Raw genomic sequence first — 15,146 nt, forward strand, 5'->3', positions numbered from 1 at the left:
TTTTTAGGTGGTTATTTAGGTTGGTGTGTCCTGTTTGGAGTTTAGTGATTACTCTGTCGATTTTTTTTTTATGGATGGAGAAGTTTTGGTTTGGTCAGGGGTTTGCTGAGCACTTTTTTGATTTGGCTATTTGAGTTTAGATATAGGTTATGCCATTTTTTTGCATCTTCAGCAATGTAATGATAATTATAGCTACATACCGAGAGTCCATACCGAAAAGTCAGTGTCTTGACTGTGTCTTTTCTTTGATAAGAAGGTTTCTCACCGACCTTAGCGTGCAGGGGTGTGATGTCCTGGGCAGGAAATGACAGTGTTTTGACTACTCTTCTTTCATTAATTAACGTGTTTAGCATCCCTAATTAACCTTTACTAATTCATGTTAAACCAACACAGGATGTTTTCTGCAAGTGGATATTCGCGAATGTCATAGGGCTGACCGGAGTGCTTATTATTGGTGCTGGGCTCACTAGGTCAGTTGGAACGACCTGACAACTTGTGAGTGGCATAGAAAATACAGCCGACCCACGTCGACACTGTTGATCGACAGTTGTACCGTTAAAGGTTATCTATACATGGGATGAGATTATAATGTAGTAATGTATACATTTTAGGAGGAGATATAAAGGTAATATATACATGGAATGAGGTGATATTGAAGTGATGTATACATTTTATGAGGAGATATAAAGGTTATATGTCCATCGAATGAGGAGATATTGAAGTGATTAATGCATTTCAGGAGGAGACATACAGGTTATATATGCATGGAATGAGGTGATAATGAAGTGGTGTATACATTTCAGGAGGATACATAAAGGTTATATATATGTGGGATGAGCTGATATTGAAGTGATGTATACATTTTAAGGTGTGACATAAAGGTTTTATATACATGGAATGAGGTGATATTGAAGTGATGTATACATGTAGGAGGAGACATAAAGGTTACATATACATGGAATGGGGCGATATAGAAGTGATGGTTTCATTTTAAGGTGTGACATAAAGGTTATATGCGCATCCTTAGTTAACACCAGAAATAAAACTTATTACGTCAATTGTACCAAACAGTGTCATTTAATAGCTGCTGTACATGTACTCTGAAAAAGGTTATGAACTTTCCCGTATGTACATTTGGAATAGAGGTTTACACCACATATGTTTTGAATCATGGAACGATACATTTCATAACATATTATAAACACATCAATTTGGCCCGCGCGTTGAAGGACTGCACTCATAGCAACATCGTCAGCGCTATGCATTTTCTGGATGTTGCCATGACTACATATTGTCAGCTAGCCCCCGCTCCTCCTCCTCCGAGTCACACTCAGTATCAGATGACGTAACCAAGTGGTCACTCAGTAACTCACTCACTCACGCTCGATGTTTGTGTATCCATTTTATTGATAAAAAGTGCCGATGTATTTTGTTCTGACAGTTTTATTCAGGGTACCTGTTTAAGTCCATTGGACTGGTTTAAGTCCATTGGACTGCGACATATAGAACGCTAGCTGCGCATTCCCAGTCTAGAAATACAACTTCGTCTCGGTAAACAGATGGCCCACACTTGTCAGAGTGCATAATGAGCAGGGTCTTCGGGGCCGTCAGGAGAAGACATCTGGGAAATCAGATGACGCCAAGAACGTACGTCTTCAAAAACAAGCAAGGGCCATCTTGGGCTAACGGGGGTAGCAACGGCCATCTGGGGCTAGCAAGGGACATCTGGGTCAAACAAGGGTCTTGTGGGGCTAGCAAGGGTCATCTGGGGCAAGCATGAACCATCTGGGGCTATCGGGGCTGGCAAGACGAGCAAGGACCATCAGGGGCAAGCAAGGGCCATCAGGCGCTATCGTGGGCAATCGGGGCTAGCAAGGGACATCGAGAGCTATCGGGGCTAGCAAAGGACATCAGGGACTATATGTATCGAGGGGTAGGACATAAGAAGAGTCTAGGGGGCATGGGGATATTAGCACCACCCTGGGGACCACACACCGCCGTGGAGAACTGGTTCAGCTGATGGTGAACATTGTCTTGTTTGTGCAGGGACCATCATTTTTCGGTACTGATTAATCTTGAGTTTCAGCTTAGCGACCACCTCGGGTTCCTGCAGGGCTATGTTCTTCCGCTCTGTGGGGTCCTCTGAAACAACAGCACGATTCAAGAGAGAGTCAGGTTTCAAACTTGAAAGAAATGTGGAACACAGTAGCTGGGTACTAATCAGATAGGCGCTCCTGGCGCTGGTGAAGGGTGTGACAATGTAAAAGTCTGTTCAGGGATCAAGGACTTTATGTTAAAATCTGTGTGAAAAGTGTAAATATTAGACTTTTTTTAAGAAAATACATGTCCTAAATCTTCTTTTAAGACGTCTTCACTTTAGTTTATTTCTTATTCGCTATCAACACTATTTAGGCACATCACACATATAGGACCTGCAGGGATATATGTCGAGCGTAAACACTGTACAAAAACTGAACTGGATATGCAATACAAAGGTATCTGTCACAAAAAAACATCTGGAATTGTTTGCGATAGACAAAACGTCCAGAGTCTAATGACCCCAATTTACATGTAAAGTACGTTCGTTACCCATAGGTCTTAAGCTCTCTCAGTTTACCCCTTCAAGAGTGGTGTGTAAGGGTGCTTAAGCCTACCTACCCTCTAGCTTCTACAGCTGTTCTGTGTTAAGCCTTCTTACTTCTCAGGCTATACAGCTGCTCTGTTTTAAGCCTTCTCACCTGTCAGGCTACACAGCTGTTGTGTGCCAAGCCTTCTTACCTCTCAGGTTATACAGCTGCTCTGTGTTAGGCCTTCTTACCTCTCCCTCTCAGGTTATACAGCTGCTCTGTGCCAAGCCTTCTTACCTCTAAGGTTATTCAACTGCTCTGTGCCAAGCCTTCTTACCTCTCCCTCTCAGGTTATACAGCTCTCAGGCCTTCTTACCTCTAAGGTAAAGCCACTGTGTCAAGTCTTCTTACCTGTCAGGTTAAACAGCTGTTGTGTCAAGCATTATCACCTGTCAGTTTAAACAGCTTTTGTGTCAAGCATTCTCACCTGTCAGGTTATACAGCTGTTGTGTTAAGCCTTCTTACCTCTCAGGTTATACAGCTCCTGTATTAAGACTTCTTACCTCTCAGGTAATACAACTGCTCTGTGTCAAGCCCTCTTGCCTCCCAGGTTATGTAGCTGCTGTGTCAAGCCATTTTACCTGTCAGGTTATACAGCTGTTGTGTTAAGCCTTCTTATCTCTCAGGTTATACAATTCATGTGTCAAGCCTTCTCACCTGTCAGATTATACAGCTGCTCTGTTTCAAGCCTTCTTACCTATCAGGCTATACAGTTGCTCTGTGTCAAGCCTTCTTACCTCACAGGTAATACAACTGCTCTGTGTCAAGCCTTCTTGCATCTCAGGCTATACAACTGCTCTGTGTCAAGCCTTCTTGCCTCTCAGTTTATACAGCTGCTGTGTCAAACCTTCTCACCTGTCAGGTTATACAGCTGCTCTGTGTGAAGCCTTCTTACCTCTCAGATTATACAGCTGTTCTGGGTGGTCCCCCGCAATATAACTCCCCACATGCAGTGGTTCGTCTTCTGTGTGATTTTGAGGCCTGTACCAATCGTTATAAGACCCCGTATAACCGAGGATGAGTTTGTAGTCACCATCTCTAAAACAACAGAGATTTGTACGTGGTAGAAACAAAGGCGGGTTATTGTATTTCATAATGAAAATAGATAATGGTGAAGAAATATACAGTTAGATGGATTGTCGCTTGGGCTGGTTCATTGGTTCAGACCACAGATTATCACCAAGGTATTTATGGTTCGCCAGCATTCTGTCTGAGCTCATGGTTCGCAACTCTGTATTTGTATTGACTCAGTGACTCTCAAATAAACTCCCCTCACCTTAACGCCGCGTTACCAACATTAAAGAAGCCGTCCTGAACATCGTCGAGATTGTAGACAAACTCTGTTCTCGGGGAAAGTGATCCAGTCCGAATGTTTTCCCAGAGGTTCATCCCATCGATATCAGCTTCTGTAATAATATTGTTGTCATGGTGACCAATCATAATAGAACAAACAATCAGAAATACAAACGTTGTTTCCCATTCTTGGAACAATACTAAACTCTCAAAAGGGAATGTCAAGTGAAAGTGTTCTTGCAGTTTCGTATCACATTGCTGGTACGAGCCTTGCACATCAAAGAAACACTGTGATGGGTCTCCGTTCCTTTACGAAGAACAAATAAGCGATACATTGTATGTCACCTGCCGTTTGTAAAGTGTGTGAGATTGTCATGCCCTACCAAATATCTCCCATGGAACATTATACAGTCGTGCAAGACATCGTGTATCTGAATATCGTGTTGAGTCTCTGTGTATACACTCAGTCTGCCTCACCTGGCCCCCCTTGACCTCCTCCCGCCGCCGCCATCAGAGTCGGCCGCCAGTCCACGACGTGCACCAACCTGCAACAGAGACGTCTCCAGTAACGACATCAACCTCCTTCAAAAGATCTTACTCTACGACTATCGTAAGTAGATCTAAAAGTACGTGCACCAAGCTGCAATACTGACGTCTTCAGAAACGACCCCGCACTCCTTCCAACCAACCCAATCCACCCCATCAACAGACCCGTCATGGGCTTCCTCCACAACAACCACCCCATTCCACCCCATCAACAGACCCGTCATAGTCTACTTCCACAACAACCACCCCATTCCACCCCATCAACAGACCCGTCATAGTCTTCCTCCACAACAACCACCCCACTCCACCCCATCAACAGACCCGTCATAGTCTACTTCCACAACAACCACCCCACTCCACCCCATCAACAGACCTGTCATAGGCTTCCTCCACAACAACCACCCCACTCCACCCCATCAACAGACCAGTCATAGTCTTCCTCCACAACAACCACCCCACTCCACCCCATCAACAGACCAGTCATAGTCTTCTTCCACAACAACCATCCTACTCCACCCCATCAACTGACCCGTCGTATGTGACTCCCGTCTTCTGCAGCCCCGCGCCGTGCAGAAAACCGACCGATCGGTGACCACCCTCCCAGATTGAGAGCTTCGCTCCCCTCAGAGGAAAACTATTGCCATGGAAACGCACGTCAGGTCCATTCTGTAAAAGCAAACGTAAAAATGAAAAGTAATTAACGAGTGATATTTTTATATCTTTAAATTCCTGGAAAAAACAGACAATTCCTCCAGACGTTCGTCCACATACACATATATCTTGTTACCCATCTCCAACTTACCCTCACAACCACCCTCCCCCAAAACTGTTACTATTTTCTCTGCATACTAATTCTATTCCGATTGTGCATTTTTGAGGCATTTCAATTTTTAAGTTGTTCGGTTTGTTAATTGCTGTTAGTACCATACCCGTGCTCGTGGGTTTCACCCAAGTGGTAAACGTCTGAGACCGGCATCATTTCGGGCTTTCCTCCCATATTGGGCTGACACGCCGAGATATAACTGGAATACTGTTAAAAGCGTTAAACCCACTCACACACTCGTTGTGTTGTAATCTGTCCTGGCTGTAAGCAACGCCGTTCGTGAATTTGCAAAACCAAAAAAGACCGCGAGGTTTTGAAGACTTGGGCCGCTGTTTTGTTTTCATTAAGGATAACTGTCAATTTAAGTCGGAGTGGTTAGAAAATCGAGAAATAAAAATACAGTTATAATTTGAGTTTTTTTATCATGTTTTTAAACAGTGATGAAAAAAAAAATATTTTTTTTTTTATTTTGCTGGGAGATAATTAGACTAGCATACACAAATATGTTCAAATCATGCGACCCATGAAGGTCTCCAACATCTAACCATCGATTCTTTATACAATGCTACATCTTCAATCCAGCATCTTCAACTTACATCAGATAAGAACAGTATGAGAGTGTTGTCCATCATGCCTCGCTCCTCCAATGCCGCCGTGACGTTCCCAATGCCTTCATCCAGCGCCGACACCATTCCTACACAAGGGAAATGTATCACTGTTGAGGAAATAGCCTTACTGTATGTACCTATGTTGTGTATGTACATGTCCTACCACAATAAGTCCGTCTTCTCACGTTCACAACAGTATATCTGTGTGTTGTGTGTATATACGTCCTACCACAATTTATCCGTCTTCTCTCGTTCACTACAGAATATCTGTGTGTGTGGTGTGTATATAAGTCCTACCACAATACGTCCGTCTTCTTTCGTTCACAACAGTATATATATATGTGTGTGGTGTGTATATACGTCCTACCACAATATGATCGTCTTCTAATGTTGACAACAGTATATCTGTGTGTGTGGTATGCATACACGTCCTACCAAAATAGGTCCGTCTTCTCTCGTTCACTCCAGTAGATCTGTGTGTGTGTGTGTGTGTGTGTGTGTGTTGTGTGTGTTGTGTATATACGTCCTACCACAATATGTCCGTTTTCTCTCGTTCACTCGAGTAGATCTCTGTGTGTGTGTGTGTGTGTGTGTGTGTGTGTGTGTGTGTGTGTGTGTGTGTGTGTGTGTGTGTGTGTGTGTGTGTGTGTGTGTGTGTGTGTGTGTGTGTGTGTGTGTGTGCGTCCTACCACAATAGGTCCGTCTTCTCTCGTTCACTACATCCGGGTACAAATTCGTGTACTTCTTCGGCACCTTGACGGAAAAGACAGAATCAAGTGAGTTAGTGATGTTGGTAAAACGCTGCTTTGAACAGCTTTTCAGTTATATGACGGCGTGTCAGCTTGGTGAAGGGAGAAAGCCCGATGGTTACCACTTTGGTGAAGCCACAAGCAACTTAGGGATGCAACTCTACCCATCTAAACCTCAGACGCCTAGACCATCCAACACATACACACACTTGCACACACACAGACACACACATGTACACACACACAAACACACGCACAGACACATACATACACCACACACGCACTTGCACACAGACACACAAACACACACACACACTCACGCATACACACACACTCACTCACATACACATACACACACTTGCACACACACAGACACAGCCATGCATACACACACGCACATACACGCACTCACACAAACACACACTCACTCACACAGCAATCAGAATCAAGTTGCAAATGCACAGGACAAAGAGCACATGTGTTGATATCAAGCTGACAGTGAAGATTACAAGATTACTTCTGAACATACAATGGTGCACCTCCTAGGTGTATTCGCTGTTCGTATGATCTCTTGGCTTTCGTATACATGAACAGAAAACACATGAAGGGAACGATCTGAATGTATTTTCCGTATTTAGGGCTTCGTGTCCCATTACCATTAGCCATTTTACATTGACAGTTGAACTACATATTTCTAGGTGTGACACACTCCTACCTGCAGGGGGAAATGCGGGTTTTGAAGAGACAGATACAGGAATAGAGGTGTTGAAGTATTGTGTTGATTAATCACATCAGTAGCCCGATCTGTGAACATGTGCTGAAAGAGAAGTTCAAATATATGTCACCCTTTTAAATCTGAGTCAAGTCATTTTTAATATTTCAATGCATTTGAACTAGTTTCCATCAAACATTAAATTAAACATTACATTCATTCGATTAATCACCAAATATTTTCGATTTATTCAAATATTAAAATTAATTTAAACAACAGTGAAATATGATATAATCGGTCTTGTCGGAATAAAGTATCTAAAAAGTGCAGCTACTGTGGAGTAGGAGGTGTTGTGGGAATACGTCCAGGCAGGGTGGATGTCGTCACGCAGATCCAGGTAGGGGTGCCTGGTGTAGTCGGATGCATCTGCAGCAAACACGTTTTGCATTATTTAAGAAACAATCCCCTTTTAAATTGGCACGTCAAAATGATTCTTTAATAAAATATTTCCTTCTGAGTGGGCCAATCTGTTGTGTCGTCACAATCAGGCAGTAACTACACTTACGAATGTTAAATCTGTTGTGTCGTCACAATCAGGCAGTAACTACACTTACGAATGTTAAATCTGTTATGTCGTCACAATCAGGCATTCACTACACTTACGAATGTTAAATCTGTTATGTCGTCACAATCAGGCATTCACTACACTTACGAATGTTAAATCTGTTATGTCGTCACAATCAGACAGGACACTGCAACCACGAATGATAAAGCTGCTGTGTCGTCACAATCAGGCAGTACACTGTACCAATAAATGATAAATCTTTTGTGTCGTCACACTCAGGCAGTTAACTACACTTACGAATGATAAATCTGTTGTGTCGTCACAATCAGGCATTCACTACACTTACGAATGATAAATCTGTTGTGTCGTCACAATCAGGCAGTTAACTACACTTACGAATGATGAATCTGTTGTGTCGTCACAATCAGGCAGTTAACTACACTTACGAATGATAAATCTGTTGTGTCGTCACAATCAGGCAGTTAACTACACTTATGAGTGATAAATCTGTTGTGTCGTCACAATCAGGCAGTTAACTTCACTTATGAGTGATAAATCTGTTGTGTCGTCACAATCAGGCAGTTAACTACACTTACGAATGATAAATCTGTTGTGTCGTCACAATCAGGCAGTTAACTACACTTACGAGTGATAAATCTGTTGTGTCGAAGTCACATACAAGTATAATAACTCACATGGTACAACTCACATATAAGTCACATTGTCGAAGTCACATACATGTATAATAACTCACATGATGCAACTCACATGTTTTGGTGTAGTAGTCGAGGGCTCCTGAGTAGTACCCAAAGAAGGTGTCAAACCCACGGTAGGTGGGAGTACACGCCCACTTGCAGAACCCCAGGTGCCATCTGAGGAAAGAGCGAGTTTCGTGATAGAGGACGAGCGTGCAGTAATCAGACATGTTGCGCCGAAACATTGCAAGACGAAACGAAAATTATTTTGAACATTTGCGAAACTGACGAAACCTAGATTGTAGACCAGAAGGCTCTTTACTGCTCAGAGGTTCTTTGTGGAACTGATAAATAATGGCTTAGGATGGATTTTGATCAGATTACCAGTAAGGGGCACTTGTTAGTCACGTGTCTTACTTGCCGACCAGGTGAGTGGAGTAGCCATGATGTCGGAGATCCTCGCTCAGCAGCTGGTGTTGTGTGGGGAGACAGGCGTTGTCAGTCGCCAGCAGCACGCCGTGCTGCAAGACAGCGTAATTTTACAGTAGTGAAACATACGGAGCTGTCTTTTTTTTACAGTGGGTGAGCTGTCATTATTTTACAGTGGGGGATCTGTCATTATTTTACAGTGGTGACATACAAGGGTCTGTCATCATTTTACAGTGGTGAAACACAAGGAGCTGTCATTACAGTACAGTGGAGAAACACTGGGAGCTGTCATTATTTTACAGTGGTGAAACACAGGGAGCTGTCATCATTTACAGTGCGAAAGACAAGGAGTGGCGAAACACATGGAGCTGTCACTATTTTACAGTGGCGAAACACATGGAGCTGTCACTTTTTTTCAGTGACGAAACACAGGTACATGTAGATATCCATGGTGAAACTACAGAGGTATAAACATCTTCAGTCTGCGATACAGAACCTGAAAGAAACATATCCAATACTAGCTCATGCAAATCTCTTGGCTTCCTTTAATTACATTTTTTAAGATAATTTAACAACTGGTTCTTTTCTGTAAAAATATGGTTATTTCAGAGACTAGATGTTGGTTTACAATATCATATACGTTAAGATTTTCCTATTCTTCGAAATAATATTTTTTGGATATAATAATCGTGTATGTGAATAAAACTGACTATAAAATGTATCGTACTTGCATTCCCGTCTTAAATGGGTATCTGCCTGTCATCAGAGCTGATCTTGTGCTGGAAACAGAGTATGTCTTGTTATCAGTGTCAGATCACCAGTTAATCAAAATGATGAGACAACTGGGTGATTCACAAAACATGCTCATGACAAAGCCAGCATCGTACAATCGACTCTTCTATTTACAGAGATTTCTCAGAATATAAAACGGGTTTTGTCGCTTTTACTTATTCTACTGTGCCCTTTTTTAACTCGGGGTTTGCTCATCCGCAAATGAGAGGCATAATGTATTCATTAAAAATCATACACAAGGTTCCATATTAAAATGAACAAACAATACACAGTTTTCACGTTGCTCGACACGTCGAGGACAATGGGTCAATTCCACAAACCCACTGTGAATTTTGGTGACTTCTGGTTTCCCACCGCCATGGTATGGCCTGAATAATGTTAAAAGTGGCGTTAAACCCAGATCACTATGTCACTGTACTCACGGTGTGCATATAGACTGTGTGTAGGACTGGTTCAACTTGATACCTTGCGCTGCCAAGCGGTCGATGTTGGGGGTCTTCATGTCGGGATTGTGGTAGCCAACGTCGTTCCAGCCTACAGGAGATAATATAGTGGTAATATATTGAGTTGTGTGTTAGCCTGCAGGAGATAATTAAGTGGTAATATATTCAATTGTGTGTCAGCCTACAGGAGATAATATAGTGGTAATATATTCATTTATGTGTCGACCTACAGGAGATAATATAGTGGTAATATATTGAGTTGGATGTTAGCCTAGAGGAGATAATAAAGTGGTAATATATTCAGTTGTGTGTCAGCCTACATGAGATAATAAAGTGGTAATATATTCAGTTGTGTGTCAGCCTACAGGAGATAATATCGTGGTAATCTATTTAGTTGTGTGTCAGCCTACATGAGATAATATAGTGGTAATATATTCAGTTGTGTGTCAGCCTACAGGAGATAAAATAGTGGTAATATATTCAGTTGTGCGTCAGCCTTCAGGAGATAATATAGTGGTAATATATTTAGTTGTGTGTTTGCCTACATGAGATAATAAAGGGGTAATATATTCAGTTGTGTGTCAGCCTACAGGAGATATTTTAGTGGTAATATATTTGGTTGTGTGTCAGCCAACATGAGATAATATGGTGGTAATATATTCAGTTGTGTATCGGCCTACATGAGATAATATAGTGGTGATATATTCAGTTGTGTGTCAGCCTACAGGATATAATATCGTGGTAATATATTTAGTTGTGTGTCAGCCTACATGAGATAATATAGTGGTGATACATCCAGTTGTGTGTCAGCCTACAGGAGATAAAGTAGTGGTGATATATTCAGTTGTGAGTCAGCCTACATGAAATAAAATAGTGGTAATATATTCAGTTGTGTGTTTGCCTAGAGGAGATAATAAAGGGGTAATATATTCAGTTGTGTGTCAGCCTACAGGAGATATTGTAGTCGTAATATATTTGGTTGTGTGTCAGCCAACATGAGATAATATAGTGGTAATATATTCAGTTGTGCGTCAGCCTACATGAGATAATATAGTGGTAATATATTCAGTTGTGTGTCGGCCTACATGAGATAATATAGTGGTAATATATTCAGTTGTGTGTCGGCCTACATGAGATAATATAGTGGTGATATATTCAGTTGTGTGTCAGCCTACAGGAGATAATATCGTGGTAATATATTTAGTTGTGTGTCAGCCTACAAAAGATAATATAGTGGTTATATATTCAGTTGTGTGTCAGCCTACAAAAGATAATGTATTTTTGCCATATCTGTAACCGTTCTTGTGTTGGCCGATTGCGATATACGAGCCCAAATAATCACAAACAGCTGTCGGGGGTGAGGATGATGACGTTTATTATGAATTGTATTGACGCATGTACGTACGTCAGCCTGAAACAATGAAATAACACCATAAGCAAATATAACATAGAATTTAATTAATATTAACAATCTGTTACAGGTACTCTTTGAATTTATTAAATATACATATCACTTTTATTAAATGAATAGCTCTTACTTTACATCATCTAGTACTTCGCGTATCTGTACTATCTATGTAACTTTGTAACATAGTACGTATCAATGTAACTTTAGGAAGTATTACAAATCATGGAAGATAAAATATTTCTAAAATATCTAATATGACATTACATTACATACCAGATAGGTGAAATCTGTACTGGTAATAACTGTGAACAATGCACACATTGGCACTGACAAATATGCATAATAAGGAAATATATATACAGAATGATATATATACAGAGATATCCTTTGCGAAAAAAATGTAAATAAAAATATATGGTACAACAACCACACATATCAGACATACAACACTCATACACCTACACTTACCAAGATCTATCAATCAGTCATACATACATACAGACATACATTTACTTTCCATTACTGTACAGAGGGGTTAAATATATAATACTTAGCTTATATATATTTAGGTTTTGAATTTAATATTTTCTTATACAGATAATAATGACTCACTGAACTGTGAGTTCATTAAGAACTATAAATATTTTCAAGATGCATTATGTTTCTAATCAAATCAAGAAAGCATCCACAATATATAATATTTCTCATCGCAATAATTAGAAATCATCCATATATACAACGTCATAAAATAAAAGATCAAACAACCTTAGTGTGAATAAATGTCTTCTCGTCCAAATCCAAAACCATGGTGGAAATAGTTTTCTGTTTTTTCATTTTAGTTTTTGACATTTTCGTTTTTGTTTTTGACATTTTCATTTTAGTTTTTGACAATTTCGCTTCACTTGTCAGCGATTCTATAGCTACTTGAAAGTACATTTTCCATGTTTTCGGTTGTTTTTATACATGATTTATCACATATTTGTATGACAAATTGTGTTAATTTGCAAAATGTTACCATAAAAGTGAGTGAAATATCAAAATATTGAAAAACAGACCCCATGTCCCTTATGGGCCACGGTGTAGAATAAATTTTGGTTTTCCTTGTGAGGTGAAAGTAGCAACTGATGTGTAAAATGTAATATATAAACGTTGAGGTTGTATCTTTGGTCAGCTTGGCCTTTAAACGGGACAATAGACTGGGTCCGGGCGCGCTGGAACAAGGAGTGCTGTCAGTCAAAAGCATGCAGTGTGACAATAGGCAGAGGTTAAACTGAGAGAAAGCAAACTTAATGTAACAGACCTATGGTGAGTGAGTGGGTATGTTTTTACGCCGCTTTTAGCAATATTCCAGCAATGTCACGGCCGGGGACACCAGAAATGGGCTTCACACATTGTACCCATGTCGGGAATCGAACCCGGGTCTTCGGTGTGACGAGCGAACGCTTTAACCACTAAGCTACCCGACCGCCCCTACAGACCTATGGAATGAATGTTTACGGTGTAAAACACTTAAGTACAAAGCATGACTAATATTCTTACTAATAATATATTCTTTAATGTCAATATCGTAATAAGCGAATTAGTTAAAATCGCAACAAGGTCATATAACCTTTCTACTAACTAATAAATCTTAACTAATAAATCTTAACTAAAGACCCGTGAAGATTACGGGGTAGAATAGGTCTTCAGCAACTCATACTTGACGTAAAAGGCGGCTATTCTTGTCAAAAGGCGACTAACGGGATCGGGTGGTCAGGTTGTCGCTGACTTGGTTGATACATGTCATCGATCCCAATTGCGTGGATCGATGCTCATGATGTCAATCACTGGAGTGTCTGGTCCAGACTCGATTATTTTACAGACCGCCGTCATATAGCTGGAATATTGCTGAGTGCGACGTTAAACAACAAACAAAACAAATTTAACTAAAAGTTACGGACATATGTATAAAGACTTGAGCCTGCCACATATTCAATTGTATCTACAGGAGACAATGTATTGATGATATCGTCAAATGTGTTTGTTTGTTGTTTGAATAATGCCAACACAAAGGGTCTCGTGGGCTACTTACCAATACACATGCAGTCACGTGAGCATGTTTCTTAAACACGAGGTAACGTGGGCATGTTACCTGCACACAGGTCACGTGAGCGTGCTACCAACACACGGGGTCACGTGGCCATGTTACCTAATCACGCGGTCACGTTTGCATTTTACGTACACACGGGTCACGAGGGCGTGTTACCAACACACGGGGTCATGTGGCCATGTTACCTGATCACGCGGTGTCACGTGAGCACATTGTCCTCAGACACGGCGTTAACGTCGGTAGAGACAAACTCACCTAAATCATCAGCAAGAATGAGGACAATGTTGGGTCTGTCGTTATTCTCTCTCCCAGCTGCAGCTGATAGTGCCACCTGGCTGAACACCCACATACAGCTGTAGATCTCACTCAGCCACAACGCCATGTCCGCCAGACAACCCCTCCCCACACACGGGGTCTTCCTGGCACTGTTGAGGCGGTGAATGTATACGCACTGATGATACGATGCCACAGGCACACTGTTAACAAGTTGAAGCTATCTCAGTTACACCGTTGAGAAGATGAAACTATCACAGACACACTGTTAACAAGGTGAAGCTCTCTCAGATACACTGTTGAGAAGATGAAACTATCACAGACACTGTCAACAAGACGAAACTGTCGCAGACACTGTTGAGACCATGAAACTAACACAGACGCACTGTTCAGGCAGTGAATATCACTATTGACAATAACTATCAGTGTCAAACACAACAGTCTACACGATAATGTACAGTTCGTATATACCTCTATGTACGCAAGCTTTGTTGATCATATCCAACAAATGATAGTTGCACCACCTGTGACTTTCATTATTAGTCCGTGTAAAATGAAATGTCATGCGCTGTAGATCTACACAGAGCGTAATGTTATTTATGCATCTTCCCTTTGTGAATATCGGTGATATTTTTTATGAATTACCATAAAAATTCTATTTGTCATTTCTCTTGAAAATCACAATGGTGAAACATGCAGAGTGAACGCATAGAGATCTCTGGACTTTCACCAGTTTGGTTTGTTTGTCTGTTGTTTGACGCCGCATTCAGCAACATTCCAGCTGTATGTGGTTTATTCATTGTCACTCAAAGAACTGGCGGGTCGCTGTTGCTGCTACGTGTCACTTTCATGAGTACCTTCAGTACCCAACAATGCATGTTTCACATTAAAAACGTGCATGTTGATCTAAGCACGTCCTCAGAAAGACCCATTCTGTCCATTTTGTCTCATGGATATGAACAGTCTCTGTGTTCCAACCTAAAAACGATGTATGGCACGTTTCTAGACATGTTATTCCAGCACTGGGTGTCTGTTTTCGTGCAAATAGACCAACGTTTTGGGATATCAATTGCAATGAGCTTGGAAGTAACAAA

The 15,146-nt window shown here is 41.1% G+C and overlaps 1 protein-coding gene across 1 annotated transcript; it reads right to left on the bottom strand.

The window, feature by feature from the left end:
• Nucleotides 1-1,570: 1,570 nt before the first annotated feature.
• On the bottom strand, nt 1,571-14,183 carry LOC139470957 (arylsulfatase J-like). Its single transcript, XM_071253279.1, has 14 exons — nt 14,035-14,183; nt 10,262-10,373; nt 9,775-9,826; nt 9,036-9,139; nt 8,692-8,795; nt 7,693-7,784; nt 7,362-7,463; nt 6,587-6,650; nt 5,886-5,983; nt 4,996-5,132; nt 4,398-4,465; nt 3,904-4,033; nt 3,523-3,665; nt 1,571-2,142 (listed from the first exon to the last, which is right to left on the bottom strand). The coding sequence occupies exons 1-14, from the start codon at nt 14,159-14,161 to the stop codon at nt 1,970-1,972; spliced, it is 1,506 nt and encodes a 501-aa protein (XP_071109380.1). The 5' UTR covers nt 14,162-14,183; the 3' UTR covers nt 1,571-1,969.
• Nucleotides 14,184-15,146: the final 963 nt, after the last annotated feature.

This window comes from Haliotis cracherodii, unplaced genomic scaffold (genome assembly GCF_022045235.1).
Source record: "Haliotis cracherodii isolate W230 unplaced genomic scaffold, xgHalCrac1.p SCAF_21, whole genome shotgun sequence".
Taxonomy (NCBI): Eukaryota; Metazoa; Mollusca; class Gastropoda; order Lepetellida; family Haliotidae; genus Haliotis; species Haliotis cracherodii.

Excerpts from the sequence above, each read along its gene's own strand:
- LOC139470957 (XM_071253279.1), bottom strand. The coding sequence starts at position 14,161 with ATGGCGTTGTGGCTGAGTGAGATCTACAGCTGTATGTGGGTGTTCAGC. Across the intron at positions 9,827-10,261 it reads ACACAGTCTATATGCACACC|CACAAGATCAGCTCTGATGA; the intron begins GTGAGTACAGTG and ends CTCTGTTTCCAG. Across the intron at positions 8,796-9,035 it reads TCCACTCACCTGGTCGGCAA|ATGGCACCTGGGGTTCTGCA; the intron begins GTAAGACACGTG and ends CTCTTTCCTCAG.